The sequence below is a fragment of the Leiobunum rupestre genome, chromosome 9, assembly GCF_980474605.1.
Source record: "Leiobunum rupestre chromosome 9, qqLeiRupe1.1.hap1, whole genome shotgun sequence".
In the NCBI taxonomy this organism is placed as follows: domain Eukaryota; kingdom Metazoa; phylum Arthropoda; class Arachnida; order Opiliones; family Sclerosomatidae; genus Leiobunum; species Leiobunum rupestre.
The window spans coordinates 22,804,839-22,823,260 of NC_143392.1; the positions used below are offsets into that span (position 1 = coordinate 22,804,839).

The 18,422-nt window shown below is 35.8% G+C and overlaps 1 protein-coding gene across 4 annotated transcripts in view; it reads right to left on the reverse strand.

The window, feature by feature from the left end:
- Mcr (macroglobulin complement-related) overlaps window positions 1-18,422 on the reverse strand; it is a 357,065-nt gene that overhangs the window by 62,742 nt on the left and 275,901 nt on the right. For all 4 annotated transcript variants that reach the window (XM_090158889.1, XM_090158887.1, XM_090158888.1 and 1 more), the window contains one exon: window positions 2,187-2,337. In XM_090158889.1, coding sequence (XP_090015015.1) covers window positions 2,187-2,323 — 137 coding nt within the window. In that variant the 5' untranslated portion in view covers window positions 2,324-2,337. The remainder of the gene's footprint in view (window positions 1-2,186; window positions 2,338-18,422) is intronic.

The following is an 18,422-nucleotide window of genomic DNA, read 5'->3' on the forward strand; positions in this document are numbered from 1 at the left end:
TGGTGTTATTCAAATTCAAATTTATTTATTTTTTTAGGAATACATAAGATGTTGGCCCGTTCCGAAACTACTCTGAACTTTCTCTCGGATCTGGTAAATTTTAGACGCGACGTCCTCGTTCCGTTAGAGACAATGCCAGAACAATTTCCCAATTAAAAACTCTGTTTTAGGAGCAGTATTTCACTTGTTATTAAAGTCTAAAATTTCAAATAAAGATTAAATAAGATAATAATCAGCTAATCTAATAAGCAAGTAACCACACAGACCTAAACTAGTGCAAATCCAATTACCGGTGGCCGGGTAAAATTGCGTAGGAGGGCAGTTCCCTACACCGTTAACCTCAGCAAGTTTTTATGGAAAGGGGAAACCGAAGAGCTCGGGCGAAAACCTCTCTAACCAGCAGGGAGATAACTTACAAACTCAACGCGGAAGGAGTGGTTCCGAGTCTTCCCGAGCTATATTTGATCATCAACAAAAAATATCGGAAAATCTATATTATAAACTTCTGCTACTACTTAATCCGAAAACATTCAACCTCGGAGCTGTCAGAATTATGATGAAGATTCTAACATATTGAAAAATTAATAATTTGCAATTCTTCCACGACCGCCCGCTTTCAATTTTTTTTATTCAAAACGTACTCTCAATTCCATCGCTTCGTCACTGACCTTTGGAGCAGCAGGGAGCTAATAATTTAAGTATAAAAGTCTATAAATTACCCTACTCCTAGTACAACTTAGTTTACACGGCCCCCAACTTAGTTTACACGGGCCCCCAACGTATTTTACAAGGGCCCCCCAACTTATTTTACAAGGGCCCCCCCAACTTATTTTACAAGGGCCCCCCCAACTTATTTTACAAGGGCCCCCCAACTTATTTTACAAGGGCCCCCAACTTAGTTTACAAGGCCCCCCAACTTAGTTTACAAGGGGCCCCCAACTTAGTTTACAAGGGGCCCCCCAACTTAGTTTACAAGGGGCCCCCCAACTTAGTTTACAAGGGGCCCCCCAACTTAGTTTACACGGGCCCCCAACTTATTTTACAAGGGCCCCCAACTTATTTTACAAGGGCCCCCCAACTTATTTTACAAGGGCCCCCCAACTTAGTTTACACGGGGCCCCCAAGTTAGTTTACACGGGGCCCCCAAGTTAGTTCACATGGGCTAGTGTTCGTACGGGGACCCCGACCCCTGTACCGAAGATAAAAGTTAAGTCGGGGGTGTTATGTTTCGGGGTTAATTTTCGGGCATGTATGTTTGAAATTCGAAAGGATATGATTTATTTGGTAATTTTTTTTACTATAAACCTTCTTCCACGAAATTATTTGGTTATTTATTTATAAAAAATCCTGAATTTTTTTCGGCTTTAGCCTTTCCTGATCCAAACTATTTTTTTGTCCCCAACCCGGACATTTCCCCCGGCCCCAGAACTTACGATGTTAGTTCATATTAGAGGTCGGGGATGGTTAACTTTTATTCAATAGATAAAGCTCTCAAAATTATTCGTAAAACGTTTTGATCAAGTAATTTATATTTCTGTATTATCCGATTAATTGTTTGATAAATTTTTAAAATTAATCGAAAATTTTTTTTACGAATAATACATGTTTTTTAATCATTTTCCGAAATATTAACCGGTAAATATTTACATTTTTTCCCCGAAAAAAATCAATTTAAACATGGATAATGATTAACCGGCCCCGACCTCTAGTTCATATGTTCTCAGAACTTAGCACGTAAGAATATGAGAAAAATAATAAATTCAGGTAGCTATGTTAATTTTCCAAATTTGTTAAATATACTCTGGTTGGGGTTGGGGTAGAAACGGTGACGATAGCTAGTGGTTTCGTATTTTTCATAAATCAAAACGCGCGGGGGGGGGGGGGGGGCATCTAATTAGGCTCAATTTGTAAAAGCCTATTAAGCTTCGGTTGCTCGTAAATAACAGGCGAACAATAAATCATACACTAATGTGGCGGGCTAGGCTAATGCCTTCCGATGCCAGCCTAATTAAAGACACGGTGAACGCGATTACTATTATATATGTACCCTGCTATTCCAGCTTCTCCGGCGAACTTCGGGCAGAGTTAATTATTAAGCGCCAAAAGGGTACGAAAGCTACATTTCAATCTCCATAAATAAAAACACTCGACACGATATAAATGAAGTAAAATAATACGGTACTTACGGGTCTTGCTTAATGAGTTCATTGATATCGTTATTCGTTTCGTAGCTCGGCCAGCTGTACTGCGCACGCGCCAAACCGGCCGACGCTATCGTCAACGCCAAAGTCAACAGTAGTACGCCAGGCTTGTAACCGGACATTTTGGTTTTTGGTTCTGTAAAGAGAAAAATTAAATTTATTATACAACTATTTTCAAACAGGTTTTTTCACTGATTTTTTCAGGTGCAAGGGTACCTAATGTACCTAATTTTTTAAAATTAAAAACTAAGGTTCCAAACCTAATGTAACTTTCCACGTCCGTGTTAACTTAACCAATCTTTTCACGAAGAAGTAAAGGGGGTAACTAATATCATGATTGACATTTAATGTAAATTGGTTCCATATTATTAAATATTTGTAGATTTTAAGGTTCTATATTATTAAATATTTGTGGATTTTAAGGTTCCATATTATTAAATATTTGTAGATTTTAAGGTTCTATATTATTAAATATTTGTGGATTTTAAGGTTCTATATCATTAAATATTTGAGGATTTTAAGGTTCTATATCAATACATATTTGTGGATTTTAAGGTTCTATATTATGAAATATTTGTGGATTTTAAGGTTCTATATCATTAAATATTTGAGGATTGTAAGGTTCTATATCAATACATATTTGTGGATTTTAAGGTTCTATATTATGAAATATTTGTGGATTTTAAGGTTCTATATTATTAAATATTTGAGGATTTTAAGGTTCTATATTAATACATATTTTTGGATTTTAAGGTTCTATATCATTAAATATGAGGATTTTAAGGTTCTATATCATTAAATATGAGGATTTTAAGGTTCTATATCATTAAATATGAGGATTTTAAGGTTCTATATCATTAAATATGAGGATTTTAAGGTTCTATATCATTAAATATGAGGATTTTAAGGTTCTATATTATTAAATATTAGTGCATTTTAAGACAATGGTATTTAAATATTTCGCCCTATTACTGATAATAAATATTTGTTTATGGTAATAGCAATTATTATTCAAATGTATTAATTTTTTGTAAAAAAAATTACAAAATAAATTTTTTCAAACAAGTTTTAAAAAAAATCTTAATAATTTCATTTTTCCGGGACTGACAAACCAAATTTTTCGAAACGCGAACGAGTTAGACTAGGCGCCCACTGGCTCTCTGTTTCGTATCCGCCCTGCCTTCCACAAGGCATTGTCTCCGTTACGAAGCAAAGGCTTGTGGAAGCCAGGACGGAGACGTTACGAGGAGCAGTGAGCGTTTGGCCTTAGATGGCGCCATTATCAATGGGTACGAAATTCAAATATGACAATAGTGGGTACGCGGGTTATGAGGTCCCGCGAATTGGCCAGAATTCTCACTTAAATTAAAATTTCTTAATGCAACCGAAAACGTAGTTCAGAAATGATCAGCACCAACTAAAAATATAATTTTCAACGAAGTAGGTCTTAATTTAGAAAAAAGTATGTAGATTTAAATTCGAAAATCGCCAAAATCACTAAAATGGACAAATGACCCACTTCCGTGGTCCCGATCTCAAAAATGTTAACAATGCCGGCGAGGCCTTGATATTTCCAATCGATTGACGTATCAGGTGTCTTTGTACCTCTAACAGAGAAATCGTGAGTTCACTGGCGGCGACGGACACAGTACGTGGAACTAATAAATACACACAAATCCGGTTTTGAGATAAAAGTACTCTAAAGGTAATGGACATGGTATCATTTCTTCTTGAAAGTTAAACCGTTTCAAAGTAGGAATCTACGACGTGTTACGTTAGGGTAGCCCCGGAATTTCAAACGTATCCAAAATACAAACTGTATTTGGAAACCATAGAAATCACGAAGACCAACAATCAAAAGGTTGATCAGTTGTGGGAACGTAATCCCACCCTCCATTAACGGCTGGGTCCCGGAGCCGGGCATAACGGACGAGGGCGTAAATGTGACAGCGGACAAGGTCCAGACCGGGGGCTCGTCCCTCCGCCAAAAAGATGTATTTCTGGACAAAACCAGCTTTACATCGCCACCATTAATTTTAACCTTCGTCCGAGTGGCGCGTTATCACGAGACTTTTCCCACAAAAATCTGAATTTGGAGGCTCCATATTTGGGGGAAACGGGCGCATTACGAAAGATATAAGGCGGAGCGAACTTTCGGGCGCAGATGGTCCCGGGGGAGAACATAAATATTAACGCGCCGAGAGAAAGAGAGCGGGGGACAACAACGAGCCAAAAATGGCGTGTAATTGTGAGTCATTCGGCGGAGCGCGAGATGTCCCGGATTACTTAGTACCAGAGCCGCCACAGACGCATTTGCCACTTCCGCTATGCCCACGGAGAATGGTTATACCCCGACTAATAGGTCGCTCTCTACGGAAAGAAGCCAGAGGAGTTTGGGACAAACTTTGGTCGTCCCCCGGGTTTGCCGAACATCACTAACAATTGCGCCATGTCCTCATTTTGGTGAATATATCTAGATTGAAGGGGATGTAATGGATTCACGGTATCACCTTTCGAGACGACTGTTTCTCGGAATAGACGCGATTAAACCCGCCTCGTGAGGGTGTTGTGGCCTGCCATTTCGCTGCTGATATAGATATGGCTAAGTATTAGTCACCCTCAGGGCTTCCAGCCAATAGTCTCTAAGAATTTATATCAACTATATGATGAAAATTTCACAATTATAGTACAAAAATTACCAATTTATAGGAGTTTCACGGGATTTAAATTACCAATTTATAGGAATTTACAGGATTGACATTACCAATTTATAGGAATTTACAGGATTGACATTACCAATTTATAGTAGTTTTACAGGATTGACATTACCAATTTATAGTAGTTTTACAGGATTGACATTACCAATTTATAGGAGTTTTACAGGATTGACATTACCAATTTATAGGAGTTTGACAGGATTCAAATTACAAATTTATAGGATTTTTACGGGATTCAAATTACAAATTTATAGGATTTTTACAGGATTAAAATTACCAATTAATAGGATTTTTACAGGATTGACATTACCAATTAATAGGATTTTTACCGGATTGAAATTACCACTTAATAGGAGTTTTACAGGATTGAAATTACAAATTTATAGGATTTTTACAGGATTAAAATTACCAATTAATAGGATTTTTACAGGATTGAAATTACCAATTTATAATATTTAAACAGGATTGACATTACCAATTTATAGGGGTTTGACAGGATTGAAATTACCAATTTATAGGATTTTTACGGGATTCAAATTACAAATTTATAGGATTTTTACAGGATTAAAATTACCAATTAATAGGATTTTTACAGGATTGAAATTACCAATTAATAGGATTTTTACCGGATTGAAATTACCACTTAATAGGAGTTTTACAGGATTGAAATTACCAATTGTAGATAACTCTTAGTGAGAGATACGAATTTGTGAGAAAGCTTAAAAATGTCTTACGAACATCGATGGGAATTTGCATTTATAGAAAAAATTCTTGCACTCATCGATGCAAATTTGTGATACATTTTTTTACGAACATTAATGGGCTATATATAAAAATTGAAAATTTCAAATTTGCGAAATTTAAAACGTACTTTTAACATGATCCCTAATGAATTTACAATGCCGTATAAATAATTGTGCATTTAAAAAGTCCCTAGTCTTACATTTTCCTCTTTTGATCTTGTTCCCTTTTTATTATTGAACCGACCTTTCGGGAAAATAAACTCGTTTGAAGTCGCAAATTCTATCGTATAAAGATATACATTTTTAATCGAAGAAATAAATACAAAGTTCTTACAATTTCGAATAAAAACTAACCACAAAAAAAAGAAAATAAAAAATGCATAATAATTTAATTGGATTTTTTCACGGATAATACAATTAATAAAATAATAAAACTTTTGAATGTTATTGAACGATTTCGAGTAGCGTTTAGCTAAATAAACGGTTATTTTTAATTAGGAAAATTTTTAATTTCCAATAATTACTGGATGATGCTTCATATGCACTGTTACCAGTACAGTTCTCAGTCCTTATCCGTGTAATCATATGTAACATAATTACTCATAAGTGTGCCTCTGTTTAACATCTCTGTATTAAAAATTTAAATGAGACCTTGTTTCATAGCCACCAAAGAAAATACAGCACTAACGTCGCGTAAAACTGGTTTTAACTTCCTTCCCTCCCCGGCAGAACTAATTTTAACGACGATAAAACCGTTATCGACTGGGAAGTGACATCAATTACGTCATATCCTTGCAACTAGGTCTCATTGAGAAAAAGTTCTTTCTGGCACACTTATGAGTAATTATGTTACATATTAGCGAAACAGAAAATAATTAAAAAATAGTGTTATACCAGGGTCCCCACTCAAATCTTCATTTTTTTTTATATAAAAAATAGGATTCTTTTTCTAAAAATATAGGACTTTATAGGACTATTTTTACAAAATTATAGGATTTTATAGGACTATATATGCTATTTAATTTACAACCTTTATGCATTTAAAAACAAAATCTATATTTAGAGAAATAAATCTTTGATTTTCACTTAAAAAATAGAAACTCTTTAACCATTTTATCACAACAATATACTAGTATCTAACCATGTTAACAATAACAAAAGTATAGACTAGAATGACTTGGTATAGGAATTCATCCTATAGCTAAAACTAGCAATTTAACTGAGTGGCTGGATTTGAAATGGACAAAATATCAAAATTATAGGATTTTATAGGACTTTTGCTAAAAATATAGGATGTTATAGGACATTTTTGAAAATATAGGATTTTATAGGAATTATAGGACCTCTGGGGGCCCTGTTATACTTATGTTATTTTGATAATACGATTATAGTTTACTTTAGCCAACTTGATTATTCAACGTTCACATTTATAAAAAAAACTGATTTATGAACTAAATCTGCGAAATGGATATTAAAATTACATTGAAAACCATAAAACTGTACAATTTCGGGAGAAACAGCTGCAAAACGGGGTGAAATTTGTCAAATTGAAATTGAATAGTCGCCATTTTATAAGGGTCCACTTATACGTATTGGGTAAACGACACTACGAGAAAAGCTGTCGGCCCATAAACGCGAAAAGCGGGTTTAAGGGCGGATAAACTGACGGTGCTCAGTAGCGCTGTTATGATAATGGCCGTCGCGGATACCGGATTGCAAAAACCGCTGAATCGCCTCTCCTATTAGGTTTCTCGGCATCCTTTCCCCACCAAAAGGACCAAAAGGTGGCGCTCCGACCGACGAGAAATTCTCCGCATCCGCTGCCGATGACGGCCGCCTATTTATCAACGAGTGATATCGCGGTGGCGTAGCCCGCGGCCGTCTTTTGTACAATTTTTCGACGCTTTTTAGATTTATAGAGCGCATCCGTAGTCCACTTTCTCAGTAGGCCTTTACCGAAATTCTTCAAGTTTACTAAACTCTTAGTTTTTCGTCTCGGTTAAAATTCCAGCCAGACTAGACTTTCAAGAGCCATTAGACGATTTGGAATAGCAGTTAAGAAACCAGTTTATATCGCTACATAAATAACGTTTAAAGACAAAGCGAAAGAGTCCTACCGTTTCTATTAAAACATTTCCTTTTACTGGGAAAGGGTTGCCACCAAATTTGCAGATTCCAATTCCCTGACAATTCCCTGACTTTTTAAGGCCAAAATTTTTATTTTATATTTTACTTTTATCATAAGCGAATAATTTTAAATGGACTTATATCTCAGTAAAAAGGTTATTGCAATGTTTAAAAAATTAGACCAACTTTCAAGGAGATAAATAATAATAATAATTTGTAAATTACCTTCAAAAAGTGCCAAGATAAAATTTAATTCCCTGAATTTTTACAAATTCCTAAAATTCCCTGACTTTTAAGGCCCATTTTTAAATTCCCTGACGTGTGGCAACTCTGTGGGAATATGAACTTTTGATAATAGTAAGTTAGGCGTTTGAAAGAAGTCCCGTTAACGGACGATTTTACCATTTACTTATTGATGTAAATTTGTACTCATTACGGAAAACCTTCTGAACCCTAAATAAATTTTCCCGGTTTCCCTGATTTTAACTCTAAAATGGGACAATCGAATACCCTGATATTTCCAGGTTTATATGAACCCTGGACTAAATCTAAATTACCAATTTTAGGACAAATACGCCTGTTTTATAGCGTGTATTTAAAAGGAGTTATAACAACGTAAGACTGATCAGAAAAGAAATTTCAAAATATTTTCCAATTTACTCCTTCGAGACCAATTAAATAAATCTTTAAAACTTTTATCAGTTGGGGTTTAACCGAATATGTTAAAAATATAGGAATCATAGGATTTTATAGGACCATTTCAGAATCATAGGACAATATTAGGGATTATAGGGTCGATGGGAGCCCTGCATTTATTATCTACCCCCTTTTCAGGTACAGCTCGTTTTACCATAAGTAACATAATAACCTAAGTATGTCACTTCCAATTGTTTTAGTTCTAATATCCTGACCGAACGTTTTTCAACACTGCATTCCCGACTTGGACTGAATAGCGTGTTTGGTATATTTCATCTTGGGCGAATTTAGACACTCGGGGGCTCTGTGCTGAGAACTAAACTTTGAAAATCAGTTCAGTGATAATTTTTCCTAATTGACATACTTATTGTTATTATGTTACTTCTGATATTACCAGATATTTCTGTATGTTTCAAAATTTCGGCTTATCATTTACTGCCGCTAATAATCCAACAACTATATTTTTCCTCTGTAATAGTTTTATAAGATGTAATTCGTTCGGCATAATTCGTTTATCCGAAACGTACCTTTTGAAAAATCGGCCGGGCCCTATAAACGTATTTGTTTTATGAAAATAACATTAGCAGTACACGGTTTTTAAGCCTACAATTTTCTTTTCCCGTAACTTTAGACTGTATAGTCTTGGTCGTTAACCTTTAAGATTTAAATTTGGAAGAGCTCTTCAAAATAAATTGGAAACTTAGATATTCTTATAAACACTAAAAATAAAAACAGTTTCATAAAATTTGAATGAGAAGAATGGACTTTTTACTCCCGACCTGAGAACAAAAATCAAGCGAGTCGAAATAAGCGACTTTTGAAAGAAATTCGAATTAAGAATTAGGCCAACTCCATATTTAAATATTTTTATCCTTCTTTTTGCGTACTTATATTTTTAGTTTCGTACGGGCATAATAGTTGATTTTATAAAATAAGGCTTTATTAGTATATTCTTAGCACGGGCGATTTGCACGCGCGCAGACTTGTAAAATTAAAAGACTGTGACGCCATGCAGCAGATCCTTTACTTATTAGCCATATAATATATTTAACAAAATTATTAAAATACTCCCATTTTGACCTTTTTTAGTATTTTATGAGATTTAAAAATAAAATAGTAAAAAGTCACAAGGAACTGGTTGATTAAATTAATTTTATCGTTAATTTATAATGTTGATATTAATATCAAGTATAGCAATAGACTCTTAAATGATAGAAGGTTAGTAATATATACTTTTTCTCTATTTCGTTATCTCTTTTGATTAGGGGGTTTTAGGATCGAATATTAACTTGATAAATCATTAGGTTTACCGATGTTTTACTTTCAAAGTAAATTGCTTTATTTAGCTAAATGATTAGCTTAATCTTTTATCTTGAATTTTATATAATGAGAGGGTTAAATAAGAAGTATGTATGATTTTTTTCTCAAATAACAATTTTTAGACTTGCTTGAGTTTTGCACCTGTTAAATTGAGTGCATTCGCGATAAAAAAAAATTCTTTTTATTTATAAAGCCTTGCCTAAAGAGCAATTTTAATTTTAAGGTGGTAATAAGAACGTGTTTTCCCCTACTCAGTTGGGAGAATGTTGAGACGATATTAGCGCTGCTCCAAATACTACTCATGCTCCAACAGCAAACTCCTTCCGCCAGGGGTTGTTGACTTTTAATCAAAAATATAGATTTATTTGATTTAAATCGGATTTCTATTGCTTTTTTTATTTTTTTTTAAGGTTTTATGCCTGTTTTTCTAGAAAAATTGATAAATAATTGGACTGCAGCGATAACGTTAACTATAGTTTAAATTAATCTTTATTAAATTGAATTATTAATTAATAATGAAATTTAATGGCATTTTCTCTGAATTGAAATTTCTAAAGAAACTGCTTGAACTTATAATACGTGATTTAAATCTATGTTGTACCCTAGAACCCATCGAAGTTAAAGCATAATATATAACCAATCAAAATCGAATTCGTACGCGATATAAAATTTTAAAAATTCTTCGAAATAACAATATTAAAAAGAAACGACTAAGGCATAAGTAACATACCATAAGCATGACACTAACGATTTATGTTAATGGTAGTTTGTCACAGAACGACTACGCTCTTCACTGGCAAATTGTTAAAATTTGTGAGGGATTAGCTTTTTTGGCCCCTTTTTATTATGGAATTTTCTACCTTTTCGCTTAATTTAACTCCATTATAGTCAATTGGTGGTTTTTATTAAATTACTGTAATTGTAGAGGTGAACGGTAATAGTATGTGTACGCATTGTCACCGGGCCACCTGAATTAAAACCACTAAAAGTGGTTAGTTAACTTGGGCCTAAGGCGATGCCTTGGGTATTAATTAGCCTAGCTGATTATTATTGATAATTAAATTTTAAAATTACTAACTAGGGTTTATAATAGTCAAAATTATGTTCCTATTTAACAAGTAATTATATTATATTTTAATATTTTTACTTTTGAAATTATTTATATTTTTAAGACCTGGTTGTTCAGTGATATTTTTTGACCATTGTTATCTGACAGTTCCTTGTTATAATTTATAAGGTCATTGGCGAAACGTACTATCATAAAAAAATTTGCGTTAAAAAATAGGAAGTGTCATAATAATAATAATAATCAACTAGCCTAATACCCTTGGCACCACCTTAGGCCTAAGTCATCAAGCGACTTTTAAAGCCATTAATTCAGATGGCCGTGTTACAACGCGTAGGAGGGTGGTGGCAAGCCCTTCATGCCACGCGAGCGAACAGCTCCCTACACTCACTATTACCGTTAACCCCAACAAGTTTTTATGGTCATACTTACGACGACTATGTTACTTATGCGAAAACCTATCAATGTTTCCTTGAGCAAATATTTACGCAGAACATTTTCGAACGAATTCGAACGCGGCTAAAATTTTAAATAAAAAAGTAAAGTATATATCTAAAGCCTTTTGATCCCGTCTATGTCATCCTTTAGTTTCAATCTATTTGAAATCTGCGGGGATCATGGGGCTTATACACACTGACGGCAAGTTCCCGTTTCGTCTCGATGACCTTATTTCGCTTTTTCGCGCGATACACTAATATATATATGGCTCTATTTATTTGCCCGTTTTTCTCGTCAGAAGGCGCTGTTGTCCGTGTATTGCTCCTTAAATCAAGCCCGGCCATTGTGGAGATTCCGTCGCTATCATCACTTTCCGATAAAAACCTTTAAGCTCTCTCTCTCTCTATGGACTAGCGAAGAGAAGATAAAATGGAAGGTCCACTTCTGGAGGGCCCCGCTAGAGGGGGCGAAAAAGATGACGAACCGGCCCTTCTTTATTCCTTGACCTCGACATAAAGGTCAATATTAAGCCTCGCTTATCAATCATCGAGTGTCTTTTGTACATTAACGAGTTCCGGGCAAAAGGAAAACGAACTTCTAATGAAGCCATCTTCGAGCGATAATGAATCGGCGTAAACTAACAAAGATCTCCGTCCGCCCATCCACTCCGAAGAGGGCTAGAAATATGGAAAAGGTCTCCTAAATTGAGTCGACCAAAGGGTTATTAATAATAACAATTTGCCGGTCGGAACTCGGAGGGTACTCGACGAGGGTTCCTTTTGACTTGAGAAAATAAGCGATCACGATTACACAGGCTGATTATTTTAGAATTAGGCTCTTGTTTATTTTCGTGGCTAGCGACGTCAGGAAATTTCCGTAAGCCTTTCATAAGGTTCCCATAAGTAAAGGTCTACCATAGCAGGGTTCGTACAAAATTGTCGGAATTAAATTCACTGACATTTCCAGGTTTTCCCTGACCAAATTGACAAATTTTCCCTGACAATTTTTGTAGAATAAATGAATGGTTTGCGGTAAAAATCTTGAAAATATTTTCTAAATAATTTATTTGCCTGATTTTTTTGGGACAATTTTAAAATTCCCAGACTTTTTGGAATAATTTTAAAATTCCCAGACTTTTTGTAAGTCATTTTCAAATTCCCTGACTTTTTGGAATCATTTTCAAATTCCCTGACTTTTTGGAATCATTTTCAAATTCCCTGACTTTTTGGAATCATTTTCAAATTCCCTGACTTTTTGGAATCATTTTCAAATTCCCTGACTTTTTGGAATCATTTTCAAATTCCCTGACTTTTTGGAATCATTTTCAAATTCCCTGACTTTTTGGAATCATTTTCAAATTCCCTGACTTTTTGGAATCATTTTCAAATTCCCTGACTTTTTGGAATCATTTTCAAATTCCCTGACTTTTTGGAATCATTTTCAAATTCCCTGACTTTTTGGAATCATTTTCAAATTCCCTGACTTTTTGGAATCATTTTCAAATTCCCTGACCTTTCCCTGACTTTTTGGAATCATTTTCAAATTCCCTGACCTTTCCCTGACTTTTTTTAATCATTTTCAAATTCCCTGACTTTCTCAGGTTTTCCAGGTCGTGTACGAACCCTGCATAGGGGCCAATGGTAACGGCATTGTCCTGGAGAGAAGAAAATTAACGTACGACGATAGGGCAGTAGCGACATCTTCTTTTTCAAAATTTCCACATCTAAAATATTATCTTACTTGGTAGAGCAGCCACACTCGGGTTGATAAATGTCACACAAAACGCGTCCAAAGCTCAAATTTGAAAAATAAACACCTTCAGAAACAACTCTTATTTCTAATAGCCAGTTTTAGGTTCTGATGAATCATTTTGCAAAGATAAGTGTCAATTTTAATTTTTAAAGCGATAAAATTGTGAATAAGCCTTGGCTACGGTGCTAATGGCTGGCGGCGGAGATTTCTCCCGCGTGGTTCTAAGTTTCAAAACGTTCGCGCACGGCTTGCGCGCACTCATCATGCATTTCGTGAAATTTATTTCAGAAATGTATAGTTGATTATGAAAGATAAGAAAAAACTTCGTTAGATTTGTATATTTAATTAAAACTAATGTTATTTACAATGATTCGTCCTACTAGTTTCGAAGTACTTGGCACCTAGGAACAACAAACACAAGGATAACGCAGCTAGCCTTTAAACACTGTGCTGTGTACAAATTTCATTGGACGAACTTTTACGCGGGGGGAAGACAATTTCCGAATCTTCCCCTTCCGACGGCAGCAGGCGCTAAAGCGTCTAACCAATGAAAATTGTCACGAGAAAATGCACGACTTTCGACGGGTTGCGTTCTCCTTGTGTGGGGTGTTGTGTTTGTTGCTCCTAGGTTAAACTGAGAATTCGCCGAAGCTTCTCGTTGGGAGGTAAAATTTAAATACTTCACTTTTTGCTGTGTTTGTTGCTCCTAGTTGGTAAATGACATTGGTTTTAATTAAATATGCAAATTTAAGTTTCTTTATCTTTCATAATCATCAATCGCACATTGAACTTAAAAATGACCTAAGCCTTAAATGGGGTGGCGGAGTGGTTAGCACTTTCGCCTCGCAGGAAGAGGAGCCGGGTTCGATCCCAGCTTGTAGCACTGGGTGAAAACTCGGAACAACTCCTTCTGCGTAGAGTTTGCAAGTTCTCTTCCCACTGGTTTAAGGGGTTTTCCCCCGAGATCTTCGGTTTCCCCTTCCATAAAAACTTGTTGAGGTTAACGGTAATAGTAAGTGTAGGGAGCTGTTGGCTCGAACGCGTGGCATGCAGGGCTTGCCTCCACCCTCCTACGCATTGTAACCCGGCCACCTGAATTAATGGCTTCAAAAGTCGCTAGCTGACTTAGGCCTAAGGTGGTGCCTTGGGTATTAGCCTAGCTGATTGTTATTATTATGCATAGTTGAGGATGTAGCCACTAGGAGGCGCAGATTTTTAATACTTATCTCTTAATAACGGGTATGTGATATCCAAAAATTTGGCCTAGACCTTTGCTTATGGGGACCTTATGATAAGCTTATGGTTAATTTTATACGAGCAACGAAATAATACAAAATGTAACGACGAAAAACGGTCCAATAAAAAATTACGCGAAGGAAAAATGTCATTTTTATCAGACGAAATAATAAAAAGAAATCAACATGAAGAAAAAATAATTCTGCAAATATTTGTAGTACGACGAAATAGGCTTTATTTTTCAGAAAAAAGGGTCATTTTAAAAGGAAAGCCCTAAGAATAAGGGGCGGACCGTACGAAATAGGGCCAACTGGGTACTTTTAACAAAAACCGAAAGAGAGCTATGCTAATCAAATGGGCCGTATAGAACTATTTTTCCTTTCGCGGTGGATTTAAGCCACTTCTCTTTTGTCTTTATTACGGGCGCGAAGCCAAATGGTGCCATTTGGTAATCCACAGCCCAAAGAGCTCTTCTTTGCATAACGACTGCGGTATCACCCTCCCTTCACCCTATTTCCAAATATATAAAGAACGAACGGGGAAAAAAAGGTTTGAACTATAGTTTAAAAGCGCGGCGTACAGGACTGGTTCGAAGCTATTTTCGCTGACATCGTGCGGAGGAGTCGCCAGAAAAAAAGGTCCCTTCCCGATTTCGGAGTTCCACTTCGAAAAACGGTACTTCACTATACCGCGCCATCTCGCGCCACCAACGAAAATTTATTCAGGTGAAAAAATTTCGTCGGAAGGCGTTAAATAAACAAGAATATATATATAAATATATAGGAAGAGAGACGTGAATTTTCCCTGAGAACTCGTCTTTTTTTATGGTGAACGCGCGGTGATAAAGTTTGAATTTGAAAGAACAAGGGACTTGGGAACCATTTCCTAGCCAAGCGGAATAAGCCACCAGGGGTGTACTTTACTTATAAAAATACCATTACTTTCCTTTAAGCCTCATTCCACCGTTTTCGCTGTTTATCAGAATGAATATATACCTGTTTTTGATGGCTCCGTCTTATGGAATATACATTTAAATGACGACTTTTCGAAAGAAAGGGAAAATATTACTTATTTTTCGTATTTACACACCATTAACCCCTTCGAAATACAGTCTTCAACGGTGCAATTCACATGTTAATGACGAATAAATATTAACGTAATTGGTTACATACTGGGTTTGGCTCTCTTCTAGCATATATTAATATTTAAGAAGATTATGCGTATTACCAGAAGTAAATGAACCGAGTTTATCGAAATAGCGCTCAGAATCGGAAGGAGTTTTCCTTATGAATAGGATGAGAAAATCGATTCAAATAAAAGCTAATTTCCATCCCCGTCTTTTGACGCGATTAATTGCACTTGGGAATTGTGGGTATAGCTATTTCTATGTATAAAAAATAGTTTCATAAAAACCAAAACGTTTTTTTCCGGCCTCTGAGCGGGCAAAATTTCAAATTCGAGGTCAAAATGTAACTTCATAAGGAAAACGCCTCCAACATGGGGAGTATAGCAGTGTGATAACTTCGGTTCATTTACTTCTGGTATTACTGTTATATCAAAAATTAACTCTCCTAAAAATTGCATTATAATATTACGGATTGTGTTAAAATCTAATATGAAAATTACGATGAGATCTCAAATACACATAGTAGTACCGGGCAACAGTTCTTCCCTTTGAAATTTAAAATATAATATTACAATTAGGAATATTTTTCTCCGACTATACGGAAGATGGCGCTACCAAATAGAACCGGAAAAGCTCCCTAGTGTTGTGTAGCGCCATCTTCAGTCGAAGGAAAAATTATTCCAATAATATAGTGTATTAATAGTGTAATAACGAGCAATTTATATTAATCGAAAAATCAAGATCAATCCAGATTTAGACATACTTATCTCGAAAAGAAACCAGATATACATGAAAATGTTTATACCTCTTTGATGATTTTACGATTTGTTTGGACCATTTTAAATAAATAGCCGAAAAATTTTAGAATAATACGAGCGATGGAGTAGAAATATTTTTGAAGCAAATCCGAATTTAAAATAATTTAAATAAACTCAATCAAACGGATTGGCAATTAACTCGGACAACTTAACTTTGCAGTAAATGTGGGGAAAGTCACACGAAACGGGTTATTTTCTGCGTCATAAACTTCCAACTTTTAGAATAGTCTTCCACTCGGGTAACCTTCAATCGGTATACGAGAATGCCGACAGACAAAGGCTTAACGGAACCAGCAAAAATATATAGTAGAAACGTCGAAGCCGGCGGGAAGAAACTAGGCACATCGACGGCGATCGGGCGGCCAAAGAATCTAATTAAAAATAGAAATATCGAGGGTGGAAATTATTCCGTATCAAAGAGGCGCGAAAGGGAATTCCTCGCGAGATACACGCGGAAGAGGAATTCGACAATTACAAAAGAGAGCGTCCCCTCGCCGAGAACATCAGGTGCGCTTTAATCAGGCGAAAAGCCGGACCTAAACCCTCCCTTTCGAAGTTCCCGGGAGTGTTTGGAAGTGCAAGTGGCGCTGTCGCCAAAGCTTTTGTTTCGGGCCAGAATACCTTGATTGCGCTTTAAAATCCATCGGTTTTAGGAGCGGGTAGTTACGGACTCGCAAACCCCAAATTACGACACTCTTATATAAACGCGTTCATTCGCTCTTTGGCCCGAATTTAAGACAATAACAAGTTAACGGTTCATTTGTACCGAATATTCTCCCAGGGCTTAGAGCCTATGCGAGGATAGATTGACGGTGTAATTATATAGAGAGATAGACACCGTGTTGAAAATAGTCATTTTTCAATTATTGACCTGGAAGATGAAACGCCAGACGTTCGTCCCTTAATTTAAATTGCAGTTCTTTCTTTTATCGAATAGTATGTAAACGCGACGAATTAAAATCGTCTATTTCGGATAGTCCGAACAAAATTATCAGTTTCAGGTAAAGTCTATTTTTGACCTACTTACGCCTGTAGAAGTGTTCGTCACGCGGTGCACCGGTGTTCGGGGAGAAGCGGTCTACCAGCAATGTTAATCGGATTTCATTTTTCTACATTTAAAATAGAGTTATAAGACGGATAATTACCGAGGCCTTTATTCGGAAAATGTTCCGTATTTAAATTTAGGCTTTCATTCTATGATTAGCCTAATATTGTTCGCAAATTTAAATTTCGCGGCATTTTCGCCTCATTTTGTCGAATTCAAAAATAAAACTGAACCTCTAGACTAGTCTAGAATAAAACCCTTAGATATGTTTCAATTTTTTATTTTCCACGTTTCGGAACATTACCCGGAAACTTTTCCGCATTTAATTTTTCCGGAAAATTAAAAACTCTTTTAAAATATGTAAAGTTACAATTTATTTTACCAAAATTATCTTACTATAATAATGTATTTTATAATAGTCGGTTTTTTAATAGACCACCGTAAGAGTATTCTATAAAAATCCACTCCAAAAATATAGTTAAAAACTTTCCATAAATGTAAAAGCTAAAGTGTAAGAACTTTCCAATAAGCCTTTAAAAGGACAACTTCAATCGCCGGAGACTACTTTCTATCCGCCTTAAAATGGCTATAAGTCGAATAACACCCGAGCCGGATAGCGTACGCTGTTTGGCAAAGATGACGGATTAGCTAAATGATATTTTTAGCCTACTTTTACTTTTTGCGAAAGGATGGGAAAAGTCCATCAGATTTTTCAAAGTTCAGCCACTTTATATACCGCGTATGAAATGTATTATTACTTAAGTCTAAAAATGTTAAAATTCCGAAGCCCGAGGAGGTTCTTCAAGTGAGCGCCCTATAGACGCTTAATTTAGTATTTTTATTTTAGCGTTATAAAAGATGTTTTCAAAGTTTTTCATTTTGAAGACTTGAGGGGAAAACCGCTCGTAGGGGACGCTCTTTGTCCCGGCGGCCAAATAAAAAGAGAAAATAGTGTCACATATTTGTAAGCTCATTTTTCTCGACGCCACCTTCACCAGCTTCTATCAAGATAAAGCGACGTTACGAGCGCCCCCTGAACCGGGGAAAGGCGAGCTCGAAGGTGGCAGTGGAAAGAAAATGTGGCCAACTTGGGGGGAAATTTTATATACCGTCATTGACTTGCCGAAGTGTAAAATT